General features: G+C 44.6%; 2 protein-coding genes and 1 long non-coding RNA gene across 10 annotated transcripts in view; 1 reads left to right on the forward strand and 2 right to left on the reverse strand.

Moving 5' to 3' along the window:
* The window catches only part of cds1 (CDP-diacylglycerol synthase (phosphatidate cytidylyltransferase) 1), a 35464-nt gene extending 18872 nt beyond the window's left edge, over positions 1–16592 (reverse strand). The window contains exons 1-2 of the mRNA XM_056419911.1: positions 16398–16592; positions 9914–10056 (exon numbers count right to left, since the gene is read on the reverse strand). Coding sequence (XP_056275886.1) covers positions 9914–10056; positions 16398–16466 — 212 coding nt within the window. The 5' untranslated portion in view covers positions 16467–16592. The remainder of the gene's footprint in view (positions 1–9913; positions 10057–16397) is intronic.
* LOC130197305 (uncharacterized) lies at positions 16164–19849 on the forward strand. The gene is made up of 2 exons (XR_008832422.1): positions 16164–16293; positions 16588–19849. It is a non-coding gene; the product is annotated as an uncharacterized LOC130197305 (long non-coding RNA).
* Positions 19129–21285, reverse strand: part of wdfy3 (WD repeat and FYVE domain containing 3) — a 70865-nt gene continuing 68708 nt past the window's right edge. For all 8 annotated transcript variants that reach the window (XM_056419909.1, XM_056419908.1, XM_056419910.1 and 5 more), the window contains one exon: positions 19129–20218. In XM_056419909.1, the coding sequence (XP_056275884.1) occupies positions 20098–20218 (121 nt within the window). In that variant the 3' untranslated portion in view covers positions 19129–20097. The remainder of the gene's footprint in view (positions 20219–21285) is intronic.

Here is a 21285-nt window from a genome sequence, read left to right on the forward strand (position 1 = left end):
GAGACTAGAGGACGTGTGACTAGAGGACGTGTGACTAGAGGACGTGTGGAGACTAGAGGACGTGTGACTAGAGGACGTGTGACTAGAGGACGTGTGGAGACTAGAGGATGTGTGGAGACTAGAGGATGTGTGGAGACTAGAGGACGTGTGACTAGAGGACGTGTGACTAGAGGACGTGTGGAGACTAGAGGACGTGTGACTAGAGGACGTGTGACTAGAAGACGTGTGACTAGAGGACGCGTGACTAGAGGACGCGTGACTAGAGGACGTGTGGAGACTAGAGGACATGTGACTAGAGGACGTGTGACTAGAGGACGTGTGGAGACTAGAGGACGTGTGACTAGAGGACGTGTGACTAGAGGACGTGTGACTAGAGGACGTGTGACTAGAGGACGTGTGGAGACTAGAGGACGTGTGGAGACTAGAGGATGTGTGGAGACTAGAGGACGTGTGACTAGAGGACGTGTGGAGACTAGAGGACGTGTGACTAGAGGACGTGTGACTAGAGGACGTGTGGAGACTAGAGGACGTGTGACTAGAGGACGTGTGACTAGAGGACGTGTGGAGACTAGAAGACGTGACTAGAGGACGTGTGGAGACTAGAGGACGTGTGACTAGAGGACGTGTGGAGACTAGAGGACGTGTGACTAGAGGACGTGTGACTAGAGGACGTGTGACTAGAGGACGTGTGGCTAGAGGACGTGTGACTAGAGGACGTGTGGAGACTAGAGGATGTGTGACTAGAGGACGTGTGACTAGAAGACGTGTGACTAGAGGACGTGTGACTAGAGGACGTGTGGAGACTAGAGGACGTGTGACTAGAGGACGTGTGACTAGAGGACGTGTGGAGACTAGAGGACGCGTGACTAGAGGACGTGTGACTAGAGGATGTGTGGAGACTAGAGGACGTGTGGAGACTAGAAGGCGTGTGACTAGAGGACGCGTGACTAGAGGACATGTGGAGACTAGAGGACGTGTGACTAGAGGACGTGTGACTAGAGGACGTGTGACTAGAGGACGTGTGGAGACTAGAGGACGTGTGGAGACTAGAGGACGTGTGACTAGAGGATGTGTGGAGACTAGAGGACGTGTGACTAGAGGACGTGTGACTAGAGGACGTGTGACTAGAGGACGTGTGACTAGAGGACGTGTGACTAGAAGACGTGTGGAGACTAGAGGACGTGTGACTAGAAGACGTGTGGAGACTAGAGGACGTGTGACTAGAAGACGTGACTAGAGGATGTGTGGAGACTAGAGGACGTGTGACTAGAGGACGTGTGGAGACTAGAGGACGTGTGACTAGAAGACGTGTGGAGACTAGAGGACGTGTGACTAGAGGACGTGTGGAGACTAGAAGACGTGTGACTAGAGGACGTGTGACTAGAGGACGTGTGACTAGAGGACGTGTGACTAGAGGACATGTGACTAGAGGACGTGTGACTAGAGGACATGTGGAGACTAGAGGACGCGTGACTAGAGGACGTGTGACTAGAGGACGTGTGACTAGAGGACGTGTGACTAGAGGATGTGTGGAGACTAGAGGACGTGTGGAGACTAGAAGACGTGTGACTAGAGGACGCGTGACTAGAGGACGTGTGACTAGAGGACATGTGGAGACTAGAGGACGTGTGACTAGAGGACGTGTGACTAGAGGACGTGTGGAGACTAGAGGACGTGTGGAGACTAGAGGACGTGTGACTAGAGGATGTGTGGAGACTAGAGGACGTGTGACTAGAGGACGTGTGACTAGAGGACGTGTGACTAGAGGACGTGTGACTAGAAGACGTGTGGAGACTAGAGGACGTGTGACTAGAAGACGTGTGGAGACTAGAGGACGTGTGACTAGAAGACGTGTGACTAGAGGATGTGTGGAGACTAGAGGACGTGTGACTAGAGGACGTGTGACTAGAGGACGTGTGGAGACTAGAGGACGTGTGACTAGAAGACGTGTGGAGACTAGAGGACGTGTGACTAGAAGACGTGTGACTAGAGGACGTGTGGAGACTAGAAGACGTGTGACTAGAGGACGTGTGACTAGAGGACGTGTGACTAGAGGACGTGTGGAGACTAGAGGACGTGTGGAGACTAGAGGACGTGTGACTAGAGGACGTGTGACTAGAGGACGTGTGACTAGAGGACGTGTGGAGACTAGAGGACGTGTGACTAGAGGACGTGTGACTAGAAGACGTGTGACTAGAGGACGTGTGGAGACTAGAGGACGTGTGACTAGAGGACATGTGGAGACTAGAGGACGTGTGACTAGAGGACGTGTGACTAGAGGACGTGTGACTAGAGGACGTGTGGAGACTAGAAGACGTGTGACTAGAGGACGTGTGGAGACTAGAGGACGTGTGACTAGAGGACGTGTGACTAGAGGACGTGTGGAGACTAGAGGACGTGTGACTAGAGGACGTGTGGAGACTAGAGGACGTGTGGAGACTAGAGGACGTGTGACTAGAGGACGTGTGACTAGAGGACGTGTGACTAGAGGACGTGTGGAGACTAGAGGACGTGTGGAGACTAGAGGACGTGTGACTAGAGGACGTGTGACTAGAGGACGTGTGACTAGAGGACGTGTGACTAGAGGACGTGTGACTAGAAGACGTGTGACTAGAGGACGTGTGACTAGAGGACGTGTGACTAGAGGACGTGTGACTAGAGGATGTGTGGAGACTAGAAGACGTGTGACTAGAGGACGTGTGGAGACTAGAGGATGTGTGGAGACTAGAGGACGTGTGACTAGAGGACGTGTGGAGACTAGAGGACGTGTGACTAGAGGACGTGTGGAGACTAGAAGATGTGTGACTAGAGGACGTGTGGAGACTAGAGGACGTGTGGAGACTAGAAGACGTGTGACTAGAGGACGTGTGACTAGAGGACGTGTGACTAGAGGACATGTGACTAGAGGACGTGTGGAGACTAGAAGACGTGTGACTAGAGGACGTGTGACTAGAGGATGTGTGGAGACTAGAGGACGTGTGACTAGAGGACGTGTGGAGACTAGAGGACGTGTGACTAGAAGACGTGTGGAGACTAGAGGACGTGTGACTAGAGGACGTGTGGAGACTAGAAGACGTGTGACTAGAGGACGTGTGACTAGAGGACGTGTGACTAGAGGACGTGTGACTAGAGGACATGTGACTAGAGGACGTGTGACTAGAGGACATGTGGAGACTAGAGGACGCGTGACTAGAGGACGTGTGACTAGAGGACGTGTGACTAGAGGACGTGTGACTAGAGGATGTGTGGAGACTAGAGGACGTGTGGAGACTAGAAGACGTGTGACTAGAGGACGCGTGACTAGAGGACGTGTGACTAGAGGACATGTGGAGACTAGAGGACGTGTGACTAGAGGACGTGTGACTAGAGGACGTGTGACTAGAGGACGTGTGGAGACTAGAGGACGTGTGGAGACTAGAGGACGTGTGACTAGAGGATGTGTGGAGACTAGAGGACGTGTGACTAGAGGACGTGTGACTAGAGGACGTGTGACTAGAGGACGTGTGGAGACTAGAGGACGTGTGACTAGAAGACGTGTGACTAGAGGATGTGTGGAGACTAGAGGACGTGTGACTAGAGGACGTGTGACTAGAGGACGTGTGGAGACTAGAGGACGTGTGACTAGAAGACGTGTGGAGACTAGAGGACGTGTGACTAGAAGACGTGTGACTAGAGGACGTGTGGAGACTAGAAGACGTGTGACTAGAGGACGTGTGACTAGAGGACGTGTGACTAGAGGACGTGTGACTAGAGGACGTGTGACTAGAGGACGTGTGGAGACTAGAGGACGTGTGGAGACTAGAGGACGTGTGGAGACTAGAGGACGTGTGACTAGAGGACGTGTGACTAGAGGACGTGTGACTAGAGGACGTGTGGAGACTAGAGGACGTGTGACTAGAGGACGTGTGACTAGAAGACGTGTGACTAGAGGACGTGTGGAGACTAGAGGACGTGTGACTAGAGGACATGTGGAGACTAGAGGACGTGTGACTAGAGGACGTGTGACTAGAGGACGTGTGACTAGAGGACGTGTGACTAGAGGACGTGTGGAGACTAGAAGACGTGTGACTAGAGGACGTGTGGAGACTAGAGGACGTGTGACTAGAGGACGTGTGACTAGAGGACGTGTGGAGACTAGAGGACGTGTGACTAGAGGACGTGTGGAGACTAGAGGACGTGTGGAGACTAGAGGACGTGTGACTAGAGGACGTGTGACTAGAGGACGTGTGACTAGAGGACGTGTGGAGACTAGAGGACGTGTGACTGAGGACGTGTGACTAGAGGACGTGTGACTAGAGGACGTGTGACTAGAGGACGTGTGACTAGAGGACGTGTGACTAGAGGACGTGTGACTAGAGGATGTGGAGACTAGAAGACGTGTGACTAGAGGACGTGTGGAGACTAGAGGATGTGTGGAGACTAGAGGACGTGTGACTAGAGGACGTGTGACTAGAGGACGTGTGGAGACTAGAAGATGTGTGACTAGAGGACGGTGGAGACTAGAAGACGTGTGACTAGAGGACGTGTGACTAGAGGACGTGTGACTAGAGGACATGTGACTAGAGGACGTGTGGAGACTAGAAGACGTGTGACTAGAGGACGTGTGACTAGAGGATGTGTGGAGACTAGAAGACGTGTGAATAGAGGACGTGTGGAGACTAGAGGACGTGTGACTAGAGGACGTGTGACTAGAGGATGTGTGACTAGAAGACGTGTGACTAGAGGACTTGTGACTAGAGGACGTGTGCAGACTAGAGGACGTGTGACTAGAGGACGTGTGGAGACTAGAGGACGTGTGACTAGAGGACGTGTGGAGACTAGAAGACGTGTGACTAGAGGACGTGTGACTAGAGGACGTGTGTCTAGAGGACGTGTGACTAGAGGACGTGTGACTAGAAGACGTGTGTCTAGAGGACGTGTGACTAGAGGACGTGTGGAGACTAGAGGACGTGTGACTAGAGGACGTGTGGAGACTAGAAGACATGTGACTAGAGGACGTGTGACTAGAAGACGTGTGTCTAGAGGACGTGTGACTAGAGGACGTGTGGAGACTAGAGGACGTGTGACTAGAGGACGTGTGACTAGAGGACGTGTGACTAGAGGACGTGTGGAGACTAGAGGACGTGTGGAGACTAGAGGACGTGTGACTAGAGGACGTGTGACTAGAGGACGTGTGACTAGAAGACGTGTGACTAGAGGACGTGTGACTAGAGGACGTGTGACTAGAGGACGTGTGACTAGAGGATGTGTGGAGACTAGAAGACGTGTGACTAGAGGACGTGTGGAGACTAGAGGATGTGTGGAGACTAGAGGACGTGTGACTAGAGGACGTGTGACTAGAGGACGTGTGGAGACTAGAAGATGTGTGACTAGAGGACGTGTGGAGACTAGAAGACGTGTGACTAGAGGACGTGTGACTAGAGGACGTGTGACTAGAGGACATGTGACTAGAGGACGTGTGGAGACTAGAAGACGTGTGACTAGAGGACGTGTGACTAGAGGATGTGTGGAGACTAGAAGACGTGTGAATAGAGGACGTGTGGAGACTAGAGGACGTGTGACTAGAGGACGTGTGACTAGAGGATGTGTGACTAGAAGACGTGTGACTAGAGGACTTGTGACTAGAGGACGTGTGCAGACTAGAGGACGTGTGACTAGAGGACGTGTGGAGACTAGAGGACGTGTGACTAGAGGACGTGTGGAGACTAGAAGACGTGTGACTAGAGGACGTGTGACTAGAGGACGTGTGTCTAGAGGACGTGTGACTAGAGGACGTGTGACTAGAAGACGTGTGTCTAGAGGACGTGTGACTAGAGGACGTGTGGAGACTAGAGGACGTGTGACTAGAGGACGTGTGGAGACTAGAAGACATGTGACTAGAGGACGTGTGACTATAGGACGTGTGACTAGAGGACGTGTGGAGACTAGAGGACGTGTGACTAGAGGACGTGTGACTAGAGGACGTGTGGAGACTAGAGGACGTGTGACTAGAGGACGTGTGACTAGAGGACGTGTGACTAGAGGACGTGTGGAGACTAGAGGACGTGTGACTAGAGGACGTGTGACTAGAAGACGTGTGACTAGAGGACGTGTGGAGACTAGAGGACGTGTGACTAGAGGACATGTGGAGACTAGAGGACGTGTGACTAGAGGACGTGTGACTAGAGCACGTGTGACTAGAGGACGTGTGACTAGAGGACGTGTGACTAGAGGACGTGTGGAGACTAGAAGACGTGTGACTAGAGGACGTGTGGAGACTAGAGGACGTGTGACTAGAGGACGTGTGACTAGAGGACGTGTGGAGACTAGAGGACGTGTGACTAGAGGACGTGTGGAGACTAGAGGACGTGTGGAGACTAGAGGACGTGTGACTAGAGGACGTGTGGAGACTAGAGGACGTGTGGAGACTAGAGGACGTGTGACTAGAGGACGTGTGGAGACTAGAGGACGTGTGACTAGAGGACGTGTGACTAGAGGACGTGTGACTAGAGGACGTGTGACTAGAGGACGTGTGACTAGAGGACGTGTGGAGACTAGAGGACGTGTGACTAGAGGACATGTGGAGACTAGAAGACGTGTGAATAGAGGACGTGTGGAGACTAGAAGACGTGTGACTAAAGGACGTGTGACTAGAGGACGTGTGACTAGAGGACGTGTGACTAGAGGACGTGTGACTAGAAGACGTGTGACTAGAGGACGTGTGACTAGAGGACGTGTGACTAGAGGACGTGTGACTAGAGGATGTGTGGAGACTAGAAGACGTGTGACTAGAGGACGTGTGGAGACTAGAGGACGTGTGGAGACTAGAGGACGTGTGACTAGAGGACGTGTGGAGACTAGAAGACGTGTGACTAGAGGACGTGTGGAGACTAGAAGACGTGTGACTAGAGGACGTGTGACTAGAGGACGTGTGACTAGAGGACATGTGACTAGAGGACGTGTGGAGACTAGAAGACGTGTGACTAGAGGACGTGTGACTAGAGGACGTGTGGAGACTAGAAGACGTGTGAATAGAGGACGTGTGACTAGAGGACGTGTGACTAGAGGACGTGTGACTAGAAGACGTGTGACTAGAGGACTTGTGACTAGAGGACGTGTGCAGACTAGAGGACGTGTGACTAGAGGACGTGTGGAGACTAGAGGACGTGTGACTAGAGGACGTGTGGAGACTAGAAGACGTGTGACTAGAGGACGTGTGACTAGAGGACGTGTGTCTAGAGGACGTGTGACTAGAGGACGTGTGACTAGAAGACGTGTGTCTAGAGGACGTGTGACTAGAGGACGTGTGGAGACTAGAGGACGTGTGACTAGAGGACGTGTGGAGACTAGAAGACATGTGACTAGAGGACGTGTGACTAGAGGACGTGTGGAGACTAGAGGACGTGTGGAGACTAGAGGACGTGTGGAGACTAGAAGACGTGTGACTAGAGGACGTGTGACTAGAGGACGTGTGACTAGAGGACGTGTGTCTAGAGGACGTGTGACTAGAGGACGTGTGACTAGAAGACGTGTGACTAGAGGACGTGTGACTAGAGGACGTGTGGACTGAGGCCTCAAACTGAAAGGAGAGGGACCGGCTGACACAAGATTAGTGCGTCCCTCCTCGTGAGCCTTTAAGCTCGTGACCTCCACTTCACAAGAAGACTCTCCAACGTCTTCAAGAACAACGACCGCACGCTTATTGTTCTCATGACGATTCTGTTGGTGTAAAGTTTTAACTTCGGACATTAGTTTATCTCCTCACTACACCATATATCTCCTTAAATGTTGCTTATTCTCCAGGAATTAAATAGAAATTGGTCCAAGAAGAATAGTAGCACTCCAAGAACTATTCTTCTTGCAGAGGTTCTATTCTTCTTGCAGACATACTATTCAAGAAGAGTACTACTGCAAGAAGAATAGTACCACTGTAAGTTTTCTTAAAGGGTACCTGTAGTGCAAAACAACAACGTGCTACATCCATTCGGCGCATCAAATAAATCATATTTACCCCGCCGCTATTGTCAACAAGTCACGCATAGCCCGAGGATTTACATTTCTTTGTCAACATTCCGAGTCCGTGAACGCTTCAGGGCGCAGCCATTTTGCTAGTTATTTACTCATGTCAAAGCTAACTATGACGTTGAGTCGTTGAAAGGAATTCAGCCAATCCGGAGCCACTTCTACACGCGTTGCTTCTTGGGATAGATCGGTGGCCTCAAGAATTACACAATCTATATCAGGGATGCTCAATACGTCGATCGCGGCGACCTGCCAGTCGATCGCGGCGTAGTATTGGTAGATCGCATGACATTAAAACAAATTGGCCCGCCCCCCTGTCACTTTCTCTATAGCGCCACATTACAGCAGCAGCATGTCATTTCTGTCTCTACGTGTCGCGTTGACAGTCCTCTGCCCGCCGTCTCGTGCGCCGCGGAGCTCCCGACACCGGTTTGCGCGCATCGGGACGGAGCAAAGAAAAAGTCACTAGCACCCCCGAACATGTCGGCCGATCATTGCATCAATGAAAGACATCTCCAGCGCTGGCTTATGCGCGATGTAGCTATCAAGCTCACTCTTTTGTGTGAAGCAGATGAGGTCTAATGACACTATATCATCGGACATAAGTTCGTGCTCTTTACAACAAATGCACTCTATGTCTGTTTTTTGTGGCACACATTTCCCACAACTGCACCAAACGTCCGCCGACTTGCGTGCACGGTCCGCACGGTGAAGCATCTGGACCGGCGGTCCTTCGGCATCAACTTCATCAGAATCATCGCTGTCACAATTCACTAAATGGGGATAGTCTGCTTTTAAAGGTTCAAACAAGTATCCAGTTGCTGAATCAGACAATCTTTCATCGTCCATATTCTCAATCTCTCAGCATTTGTTTGCGAGCGCTCGACGTTGTTTACATTGGTTTCTGAACACATCCGCTGTGGCTGGCTGTCGATCTCTCAACGATCTGACGTCACACCACCCGCGACATATTCAAGCTCCAGTGCAATGTCGCATGTCGGAGTTGAGGACTTTGAACAGCCTAAACTACGTATTGTTATTGAATACTGGACCGTCAGTGCATGAATAACCTTTAGAAACACATTATCTTTTGATCTGGCTACATATTCGCTTTCACTACAGGTACCCTTTAAATTAAAGCTACTACTGTCAAAGACAGAGAGAAGCTGTCCTGCATGCTGCTTATGAGTTATGATAATAAGGATTCCATGCTTGATGTGGGGCGTGTCGGCTGAACTGGATTCCTCCGGCCTCGCCCGCTGATTCAAGTTTTACCACAAACGACAAACAACTATGTCACCGTTTGTCTTTGCGCCTGATCGCCGTGGGGTGAAACACAAAAGTTGCCTCACTTAACTCCTCCGCTGGAGAGCGGCAGTTACATTTCAGAAGCAGAAAAACGAATAAATCAACTTCTTTATTTGGGGACTAAATTCAAGAGGGAATTAAAAAATAAAACCAACAGAAAGCTAAAACAAGAAGATCAAAAGCTCAGAACCTTTTGTGAACGACGATGCAACTAACGAGTCTCTGCAAGGATCTATTGTCCGGTGCACTTAACCCACGTTCACCTTAAACCCTGTCGGGGTCTCCTCAGGAGAGACGCAGGGGCCGAACCGGCTCATTGCAGCGGTAGGTTATTTGGGTCGGTCCAACCTGCAGTTTATACATCCAGTGAACTCTTTATTTGGCTCTGATTTTTTAACATTCATGCAAATCATTTTATTTTCAAATATTTTTTTTTAAAAGCTCCTGGTTTTATTTTCTGAAACACGATGAGTTTGAAGGTTAGCAGAGGGGGCGGAGTCTTGTTTCCATCTTACTAAACTTAGACTATGAAGGTGCTACGTGTTAACGGGCCCTTGATCCACAGCAGAATCGAACACGCGGCGCTCTTGCTTGACCCGTGTACCTGGGCGGCAGGCCCTCCAGAGCCTTGTTCAGGTACTGCGGCGTGTTGTCCGTGGAGAGGGGAACATCCGGAGCGTCGGATTTGGAGTCGCTTTCTCCCTCCGCGTCGCCTTGCAGGCCCAGCCTGTCGTCCCCATCTGCCTCCTGCACGCACGCACGCACACACACACACACACACACACACACAGACATTCAAATACTGGGTTCAGGCGGCGAGCGTTTCGGGTAAGAAAAGGAGATGCAAATGACAGATTAATGTCGAAGTAGTCAAATAGAGTCTCAACGGAGTCTCAACCAGTCCGGGCTGGCATTCACGGTGATCGGCCACGAAATGTGGGAGGAGCATGCTGGTGGTCCCGCCTCCTGTTATTCAAAGTCGGTTGAATAAAGCCGGTTTAAAAAAAACAAAAAACATTTTTATTGGTCAAAAATGGCCGCCAGACGTAACTGACGGTTAATTAATATCACCTTTATTTAAGTCTATAAGAATATATATTAAAAAATCACAAAGATGAATTATTCTAGCAGATTAAATTGTAAGAAATTACGTTTAAAAAGTAAATTTTGTGAATTTCTTTCTGCAGAAAAAAATAATATCCATCCACCCAACCATTATCAATACTGCTTCATCCTCATTAGGGTCGCGGGGCGCTGGAGCCGACCCCAGCTGACATCGGGCGAAGGCAGGGGACACCCTGGACAGGCCGCCAGTCCATCCAGGGCTCACATAGAGACATACAACCATTCACTCTCAAATTCACACCTACGGGCAATTTAGACATCAATTAACCTGACTGCATGTCTTTGGACTGTGGGAGGAAGCCGGAGAACTGGGAATTGAACCCACGGCCCTCTTGCTGTGAGGCGACAGTGCTAGCCACTACACCACCGTGCAGCCCCTAAAATAATATATGTATTTTTTTTTAAAGGCCAATCAGTGAATTTATTTTTAGCCTTTGTATAATATGAGCTACAATTTTTAGTACGCTGTTCTTTAAAAACAGTAGACTGGTGATGTTTAGTATTCATAACTACCAACACTAATAGTTCTTATGTTTCTCAAATTAAGACCAGTGCATGAAATATGACAAAAAATGCAGTTATACATATATACATTAATAACTGCATTTATATTCTCACTTTCCATCCTCTGATTTTTGTACAATATGTTTTATAATGAATACAAATGTTCTGTTGCCTTCTGAAGCGGCCTGCACTAAAATACACTTTTATATATTTGAAAAGGGGAATAATGACATAATTGGAAAAATGCTTCATATTAAAAAAAGGCAAACTAGAAGCTTGAAGCTGGAGGATTAGCTGAAAGGCTACACCTGGCGCCTGCAGGTGAGTGGCCTCCCAATGAGCATCAATGAATCTTTAATCTGGATTTAGACCCAGAAGCACACGCTTAAAAACCACAACTCACCCTCTGATTGAGTCACGTTCACCACGGTTATTGTAATATTCTTCTTAAGAGGTCATTTGTATATTTAAAGTATAATGTTTGGTACGTTGCAGCTAAAATAAAAGCTTCCGGGAGCCGCAGTGTTTCAGAGTTTACAGCAAAACGAGGTCGTCGTAATTAAAAAAGTCAGCACAAAATCTGGGACTGACCTAAAAAATGCATTTTATTTACCATCTTTTAAATAATTTATTGAGATATCGTGGGACAGTCAAAATCCATCAAAAAAACAACAACCTGTTTTTGAGATTAAGCTCTTAATTAACTGAGATACTCAATGTGTCACTTAATTAATCCACCAAAGAAATATAAACAAAAACCATGCGGTCATATCATATATATAGATATACTACTTATTTACTGGATTACCAGAAAACGTGCTGCATCGGGATAAGTGATACCGGGACAGAAGGTACACGTTCTCTCTCTTTTTCTTTCCTTTCATGGCTGCTTTCACTCTCGAACGTGGCTAAAAACGGTCAGCGGGAGCACCGGGGTTGAAGATCAGAGAGCTTTACTTCAATATATATATATATATATATATACTGTATATATATAATCAAGGGAGGGGATGGGGTCACCTGGGTTGGCGCTCAGGAGGGTGGAGGAGGAGGAGGTGGAATTGAAGATTTTTCCTCCTGGGGTTTGAATGAGGAAGTTAGACTGACCAGTGGTCTCCATATAATAGCTTTCTTTTGGAATAATCAATGAACTCCAGACACGACAAGATAATGATGAATTGACACATAAATACCATCCAGGGTTCATCCACATGACCAATGAACAGGGTTCATCCACATGGTGACCAATGAACAGGGTTCATCCACATGACCAATGAACAGGGTTCATATACATGGTGACCAATGAACAGGGTTCATACACATGGTGACCAATGAACAGGGTTCATCCACATGACCAATGAACAGGGTTCATACACGTGGTGACCAATGAACAGGGTTCATCCACATGGTGACCAATGAACAGGGTTCATACACATGGTGACCAATGAACAGGGTTCATACACATGGTGACCAATGAACAGGGTTCATCCACATGACCAATGAACAGGGTTCATACACATGACCAATGAACAGGGTTCATCCACATGACCAATGAACAGGGTTCATCCACATGACCAATGAACAGGGTTCATACACATGGTGACCAATGAACAGGGTTCATCCACATGACCAATGAACAGGGTTCATACACATGACCAATGAACAGGGTTCATCCACATGACCAATGAACAGGGTTCATACACATGACCAATGGGGTTCCAGGTCTTTAAACTAAATTTTCATGTCAAAATATTTTGTGAAATCTCAGTGTAAACATGAAAAAGTGATAAAATGTTGTGTTTAAACAGTTAATGAGAATTCTAAAGCATACAGTTTATAACCTTAAATGAAATAAATGAATGAGACGATAGTTTTGATTAAAATAATAAACATGTACCGGGTTTTTTTCTCAGCTAAGATGCGTTCACTTGCAGCGGGAAATAATTGCGATTATGAGAGTATGCCAGCTTATATTTTAAATATTATTCTTTTAAAAAGCATATTAATTATTTAAAACTCAGTGTAAATGAACATGTGAATATAACACATTTCCAGGACTTTCCCAAAGCTTTGGTTGATTTTTTTCCATGACTTTTCCAGGTTTTCCATGACCGTAAGAACCCGTATCATCCGAACAACCTTCTTCTATTTAGGTCATCATAAAATAAAAAAATAAAGATAGAAGCAGAGATTCCAGCTTCATAATCCATTCATCCTTCTCTCCTCGTGAAAAGGGACTTTTAGAGCCCACTCGGTTTGTCACGAGTCGATTTGATGAATCGACGCTTTGTTAAAGATTTGCTGATTTTCCGGTTTCACATCATCTTTAAGTGAATGGTTTGGGGTTTGTCGGACATATTCTAGAAGAGGAAACACTTTTCATTGGTCCACAATAACGTCAGGGGTCAACGGTTCGATCCCCGCTCTCCCCGTTAGTTGCATGTTGAAGTTCCCTTGAGCAAGGCACTGAACACCCAGTTGCTCCACTGAAGAATGTACCCAACATTCAGCACTTTTCTTCTTATGCACAAGTGAATTGTTTACGGCTTAATGTGCTCGAGATTGTTAATTAAACTGTCAACGTTAATCTTTTTATGAAGTAAAGTCTGCCGACCGCTGTGTAAAAACCTCCTAGACAAACACAGCAAACCAAGTTATAGTAGACCAAGTTCCTTATTTATTTATATATATATGACACTACCTTATTTAAGGTAGTACAACATGTAAAACATGCTTTGGTGTTTCATGTTTGATCGCTCTGTCAAACAAAATTAGAGAAATACGGTTTTAATTTAAATCAAACACCATTACGAAGCTTGTTTACACGATATTTAATAAATGCTAGAAAACAACAAGTGTGTGTGTGTGTGTGTGTGTTTGGACGAATGGGAATAAAACAAACTGTTCATTGGTTGTAAAGACAACACGTCTACGACGGCCGTGATCCAAGATGTCGACGGTGAAATGGCGGCTTCAAGACGGCGGCCCACAAACCGCCCGTACGTAGGAACAACTTGGCTAGAGCAGGAAAAATGTGTTTGTACATCCGACGGAAAATTAACCGTGAACAATTAAAAGGAGGGGGGGGGGGGGGGTAAACGGTGCTAGTAATTCCTCAATATTTTCATTCAAAATTTAAGGTTCCAAAATGTACAACAAAAATCCTGTTTTAGATTTTTTTGAACTTAAAGCGACAGACAGGTTTTGAATCCACAATCGAGGGCGTATAAAATCTGAGCGTCTCATTTCAATCAGACAAAACGATAACAACTTTGTGAGACCATTACACAATATTATCATCATTACCAGTATCGTGTTTCAGCATCTTCAGACAGAGAAGACGCCATTGAGAGAGAGACACAGGAAACTGACAGACTGAATAATTAACCAATGTAAATATTGGCCAAGCAGACAGCACACATGGACGTGTGAATATACACAAACAAATATAAATATGAGCCTGTGTGTGATCTTCACTCTTCTTTCGCGCCTCACGTGAACACGATCTGCTCGGATGACACAACAAAGTGACCCTTTGACCTCCAGGACTAAAAACGCTCTCTGAAGCGCCTCTGATGAAACGTCTGCTTTCACACACACACACACACACACACACACACACACACACACACACACACACACACACACACACACACACACACACACACACACACACACACACACACACACACACACACACACACACACACACACACACAACTCTGTTGGCTCCGTCTGGTCTGAATCTTTAAAGGAGAATGTGTTCGTTGGATTCAGAGGTACTCGACGTCTAAATAGAAGTCACAAGGACTCACAAGTAGTTCATTAACTCCCTGGAGGTTAGGCGGCACAAAGACTACAGCATATGTATATGTGCCTTATCTCCTGAGATAGTCACGGAGAGGAGAAGCCCCTCCCCCTTTAGACAAACAATGTCTCCAGACCACGAGTTACATACAATGAGTATACAATGGAAGAAACCATTTCTCTGAAGCCACGATGTGTGCAATCGGTACCAGGATGTTCTCACAGCGGTAATGTCGCAGTATTGTGTTCCTCAACTGCGTCGACACAAACATCAGCGGCGTCCGTTTAGGGGCGTCCGTCTAAAGGGGGTTGTTCTAGGGTCCTCCGTCTAGGGGCCTTCGTCTAGGGGCGTCCGTCTAGGGGCGTCCGTCTAGGGGCCTCCGTCTAGGGGCGTCCGTCTAGGGGCCTCCGTCTAGGGGCGTCCCTCTAGGGGCGTCCGTCTAGGGGCCTTCGTCTAGGGGCGTCCGTCTAGCGGCGTCTGTCTAGCGGTATCCGTCTAGCGGCGTCTGTCTAGGGGCCTTCGTCTAGGGGCGTCCGTCTAGCGGCTTCTGTCTAGCGGCGTCTGTCTAGGGGCCTTCGTCTAGGGGCCTTCGTCTAGCGGTGTCCGTCTAGCGGCTTCTGTCTAGGGGCCTTCGTCTAGGGGCGTCCGTCTAGGGACGCATCTGAACTGAAAAGACATACCGGTAAATGTTTATTATTTTAATCAAAACTATTGTCTCATTTATTTATTTCATTTAAGGTTATAAACTGTATGCTTTATAATTCTCATTAACTGTTTAAACACAACATTTTATCACTTTTTCATGTTTACACCGAGATTTCACAAAATATTTTGACATGAAAATTTAGTTTAAAGTCCTGGAACCCCATTGGTCATGTGTATGAACCCTGTTCATTGGTCATGTGGATGAATCCTGTTCATTGGTCACCATGTGGATGAACCCTGTTCATTGGTCAGCATGTGTATGAACCCTGTTCATTGGTCAGCATGTGGATGAACCCTGTTCATTGGTCACCATGTGTATGAACCCTGTTCATTGGTCACCATGTGTATGAACCCTGTTCATTGGTCAGCATGTGTATGAACCCTGTTCATTGGTCAGCATGTGGATGAACCCTGTTCATTGGTCACCATGTGTATGAACCCTGTTCATTGGTCACCATGTGTATGAACCCTGTTCATTGGTCACCATGTGTATGAACCCTGTTCATTGGTCATGTGTATGAACCCTGTTCATTGGTCACCACGTGTATGAACCCTGTTCATTGGTCAGCATGTGTATGAACCCTGTTCATTGGTCAGCATGTGGATGAACCCTGTTCATTGGTCATGTGTATGAACCCTGTTCATTGGTCAAAAAAACAAAAACAAAACACACACACACACACAAAATGGTGTGACATTCCCGGACCGCGACGAGGACGTGAACCTCGCACCGAACACACACGAGCCGTGTTATTACGTCCTGCTCACGCGCTGACAGTCGTGTCAGGATTAACCCCGCGAGCTAACTGACAGCTCAGCTCGCTCGGCTGGTTCGCCAACGGGTGAGAACACGAACCGGACTAACTAGTTATTTATTGGAGGAGGAGGAGGAGGGGGTAATGGCGAGGTTTCGAGGGGGGGGGGAGTCGCCGCGGTGCCGGTTTACCTTGTCGCTGGTATTGTCGGTGCTGTCCGGGTCTCCTCCGCCGGCGCCTCGCCTCCTCAGCTCCGTCATGTTTCGCTCGTTTTCGTTAATGTGTCACATAAGCCGAGTCCGAGAGGGAGGGAGGGGGGGGGGAGAAAGGGGGAGTTTGGAGTGGTGGTAGGGTAATAAATCCTGATTGTTTTCTCCTCAGGTGAAGTCCTGGAAACACCCGGGTTTCTGACTGTAAAGCTCGGTCCGTGAAGAAGGTCAGCGTCCCTGAAAGTCAGCCGTAGAAGCGCCGCATTGACACCGACCGCTGTACTGCGCGTGTTTGTTTATCACCGCAGTCCCCGGTCGTTGGCTCCGCCCACCGGAGTCAAGCTTTTATAGACAGCTTCCGGGTGGGGTGAGGAAGTGACCTCCAGAGTAAAAGCTTATGGTGAACTCACTTTCATGTATGTATCTGTCTTCTTTCCTTCATTACACACAACCAGAGAGAAATGCAGATCACATGGAATAAATCTAATGTACATACACATTTTACAAACAATATTTTAAGTATACATTGTAATCATTACATTATAATCATACCTAAATCCTTATGAAATATATCTAGAAGTATTTGAATAAAATCTTTAACTTTAGCTTGTGAATTTCCACTGAGATAAATGCAGGTATATCTTAACATTATAAAATTATGTATTTGTTGAAGTATTTTAGAGTAAAGAGTTGCCTCCAAATTAATGCATCAGTATAATATACCAATAATCTAAGAAATAAAGTATTTATTGTGAGGAATAGTCCTTTTTAATTTATTTTAAAGTAACTTCCGGTCTGTGTTTCTCTGTCCAACTTCACACGGGGCTGCTGCTGCGGTGAAGACGGCCTCTCTCTCTTTGGTCTAATCAATGCTCGCTCGACCATCGGCCTCTTTTCATGCTGCAGTTGAAACAACTACCAGTAAATAATCAAACTTTGACCCGTTGAATGGTCTAATAGTGTCAGTGTACCGTGTTGCGTTGAATGTCAATACTGTAAAACAGTTTTATTAAATAAACTTTTTTCATCTGCGTAAAATCTTTATTATTAAACTTTCAGATTTCCCCCGAAATATTGATTAACGGTAAAATACCATTTATATAGTGTACATTAAATAAAATGAAATTAATTACAGTTGCTAAAATATTTAAAAGTGGATCAATTAGTTTGACTTTGTAACTCACAAATTGAATCTTTGTTTAATAAAAAGTGTCAAATTTGCTGATAAAGCTATCAACAAAACCATCACTTAATTATACTTTTATAAATAAAGATAATATATATATATTTTTTAGTCATACTTTTCAGATTTTCTTTCCTGCCCCTTAATTTACAAAATATTGCCCCTAAAATTGAAGAAGTCAGTCAGTTTTGTTTTTTTGGTGGTAAACAGCAATTATTTATTGAAATTAAATAAAAAAAGAATAAGTACCAGATCTATTGCATTATTGTAACATGTTGTTTCTGTAAGGGGGGGGGAGGGTACTCTACTGTTTGTTTACTCTGGTAGGATGCCGTGAACACAAATATACAGGAACATTCAGCTATCACAGATACTGTAGTAATGCAGTCGAATACAAGACCACCAAAATAAAATGCAACATTTTATCTTTTTTTCTTCTTCTTCATTTTGTCTTTAAAATGTTTTTTTCTTCTTCTTCTTCCATAAAGAGTAGAAAAGTCCTCCCAGAGTCGGGGGACACGACCTCCGGCTCACAACTCAGACAACGAACCTCCCGAACAAAAAAAACAAAAATAATAATAATAATGCTGAGAACATGAACAATGCACCGACACAGAAAGTCAGCTGTGTTAATAGACATGCAACAAGTCACCAAACTTGCTGAAATCGCAATAATAAAATCATTAAAAAAATAATAATCTAGAACTAGTTATAATAATTGCATAAATACTTTGTACAGTTTCGTGACACGCAACTTTCTGTTAAAAAGGACGAGACGTGAAGCGCTGCCCCTCTTGCCTCTGTACACGTGGAGGTGAAGAACGACTCTTGATTGACAGAAGCCTGAACGGCTCGATGTCAAGCAAAGACTCCGGGACACGGAGAATGATTAGAATTACATCATTATTATTATTAATATTATAACGACGTCAGCTGAGGTGTTTAAGTGTCTTCTGTTCTTTTACGTTTTGTGGACTCTGGAGACGAGTGGGAGAATAAAAGAAACAAGTTCTCTCTGGGAGGGGGGGGGGGGAGAGAAAGAGAGAGGGAAAGTGAGAAAGAAACAAGAAACAAGAAAAGAGAGAAAGAAAGATACAAGAAAGAGAGATATAGAAAGAAACCAGAAAGAAGGAGAGAAAGAAAAAGGGAGAAAGAGAAAGAAACGAGAGAAAGACACAAGAAAGAGAGAGAAATAAAGGGAGAAAGAAAGAAAGAGAGAAGGAAAGCGAGAGAGAAAGAAGCACTTGAATGTGCCATTGCAGAACCTCCAGCAAAAGAAAACAGACTTACATTAAAACTCTTATTGTGAAACATCACATTTAAATATATATATATATATACATATAACATGGAGGTCAACCGGAAGTTGTTGTTTTTTAGATCTTTCTGCATATTTCATATTTAAATCTCCGCCGTACATTTGAACAACAAGCTCATGTTTGTTCATCTCTGTGTGTCTGAGTGTCGGATTGCCCCACGCTATCAACGTGTCATCAAACTACACACAGCTTCAGCCAATCAAACTCCTGATGACTTCCAGAACCCAGTGACTTTATTAAAGTTGCTTGAGTCTAAAACGTCTTCATTGCTTCCTCTGCGTCAGGATTTTGGAAATTAATCGAAATCATAATTTCATAAAGCGTGAAAGAATAATTAACATCTTCTAGAGGAGGAAAACAACAACAAGGACAACAAACAGTAAACAAAGAGTCCCTTTTAGAGTGCGTTGAAAACTAAATGTGCAGCGACTTTAAGAAACTAATATATATATATATTTTTTACATGATGTTTTTCTCTCAAAATGCATCTTAATGATATGGTTTAAAAACATTAGAATAAAATCTAGAATGACGACGACGTGAAGCAGCGACAACAACAACAAGGGAAATAATATAAACGGACAGAACCGATGATTCTTTAAAGAAAGTCATGATAATAAAACATATAAATCTCTCTGTGACGGCAAAGAAAATAACAAAAGATAACAAAAATAAGTCATTTTGCATTAACTAGACACACACACACACAGTCACACACACACACTCTCATACACATACACACTTTAGTTCTTAAAGCCGGTTAGTCGCTATGTTACAGGCTATTTAGTTTTTTCTCTATCTCACGACCTCATTTCTTTTTTGTTGTTTGTTTGTTCTGCGTTTTTGTTCCTGGTGAAATTAAAAAGGCCGTGGTAAATATTTACAATATTAACAAGTTTTGTTATGTGTGGCGGTGAAAGGAGGAGGCAGAGCTTCTTCTTCCTGGTCTTGATCTCAAAAGCAAAATAAAATAAAAATATCGAGCGGTTGATTGAAAGCTTTTTTTCCTTCCTCCTCTTCCTCTGGATGAGTGCAGGTGGTGAAAGTGGTGATTTTTGTATATTTATTTTGTAGTTTTTAGTTGTTTTTTTATAAATTTCCTGGTTTTCTTCTCCACAACCTCTTTCATCAAGCCGGTTACAGTTTACTGGATAAAGGGGGCGTGGCCAGGAGGCAGAGCTCAGTTCCTGCCGCCGTCCTCGGCGCCACGCTCGTGCTGCAGGTTGTAGAAACAGTTCTGACAGACGCGCACCGGAGACGAGATCTTCAGCCGCTTGATCTCCGACTGGAAGCGGCTGCACCTGAGGGACCGGAGACACGTGGCTGTTAGACATGTACTAATTATTTTGATCTATAAAATATTGATTTTAGCATCTCAAAGAAATTAAACTCTAAAAATAAAGAATTAACATTTTCTTAAAATAATGAGGTTTAATGACAATAAAAAGTTTAGAATACATTTTTAAAAAGTAAAAAAAAAAAAAATAGATGAAATAAATTTGAATAAATGAAAACTCGAAAAAATAATGAGAAAAAATTATAAAAATAAATAAGAAATAGATGAATTAAATAAAAAATTGTTTTTAAGAATTAGATTTAATGACAATAAATAAGACTTAAGAAAAAAGTTACGAATATATATATATTTTAAATTTACGAAGCTGCAAAATCATTCCTCACTATATAAATAAAAGTATCTCTCTTAACTTAACAATCGTTTTTAGAAAAGTTTTTTTATGTATGTTAATACATCTCATTATTTTAAGAAAATATTCATTATTTTCCAGAGTTTTAATTCCTTTGAAATACTAAGTCAAAATTACTTAATATCCCCAAAATAATGAAACACTAAATATATATATATTAGTTAGTCCCAGAAAATAATAAGAAATTTTCTCAAGATATTGATTTAGTATCTCAAAGATATGACAATTCTCGAAAAACAATGAACATTTTCTTAAAATAATGAGATTTAATAACAAAAAAGACTTAAGAACAAAGCAAAAAATAATTAAAAAAATTAGAAGAAGAATATATTAAAATAAAAAATAGCTACTCATATGATGTATGAGATTTAATGACAATAAAAAAAATCGTTTTTAGAATTTCTTTTAAAAATTATAAACAAAATATAAAACAAATGAAAAAGATAAGAAATGAAAACTCGAAAAATATATGAACTTTTTCTTAAAACAGTGCGATTTAATGACAATAAAAAAGACTTAAGAACAAAGCAAAAAATCGTATCAAGTATAACAATTATTTAAAATAGCGGAAAAAAATTAGAAGAAATGAAAAGAAATGAAAAAGAAGAGATCCCTAAAATAATGATATTTAATGACAATTTTAAAAAAAGAGTACCGTATTT

Source organism: Pseudoliparis swirei, chromosome 7, assembly GCF_029220125.1.
Source record: "Pseudoliparis swirei isolate HS2019 ecotype Mariana Trench chromosome 7, NWPU_hadal_v1, whole genome shotgun sequence".
Lineage (NCBI taxonomy): Eukaryota > Metazoa > Chordata > Actinopteri > Perciformes > Liparidae > Pseudoliparis > Pseudoliparis swirei.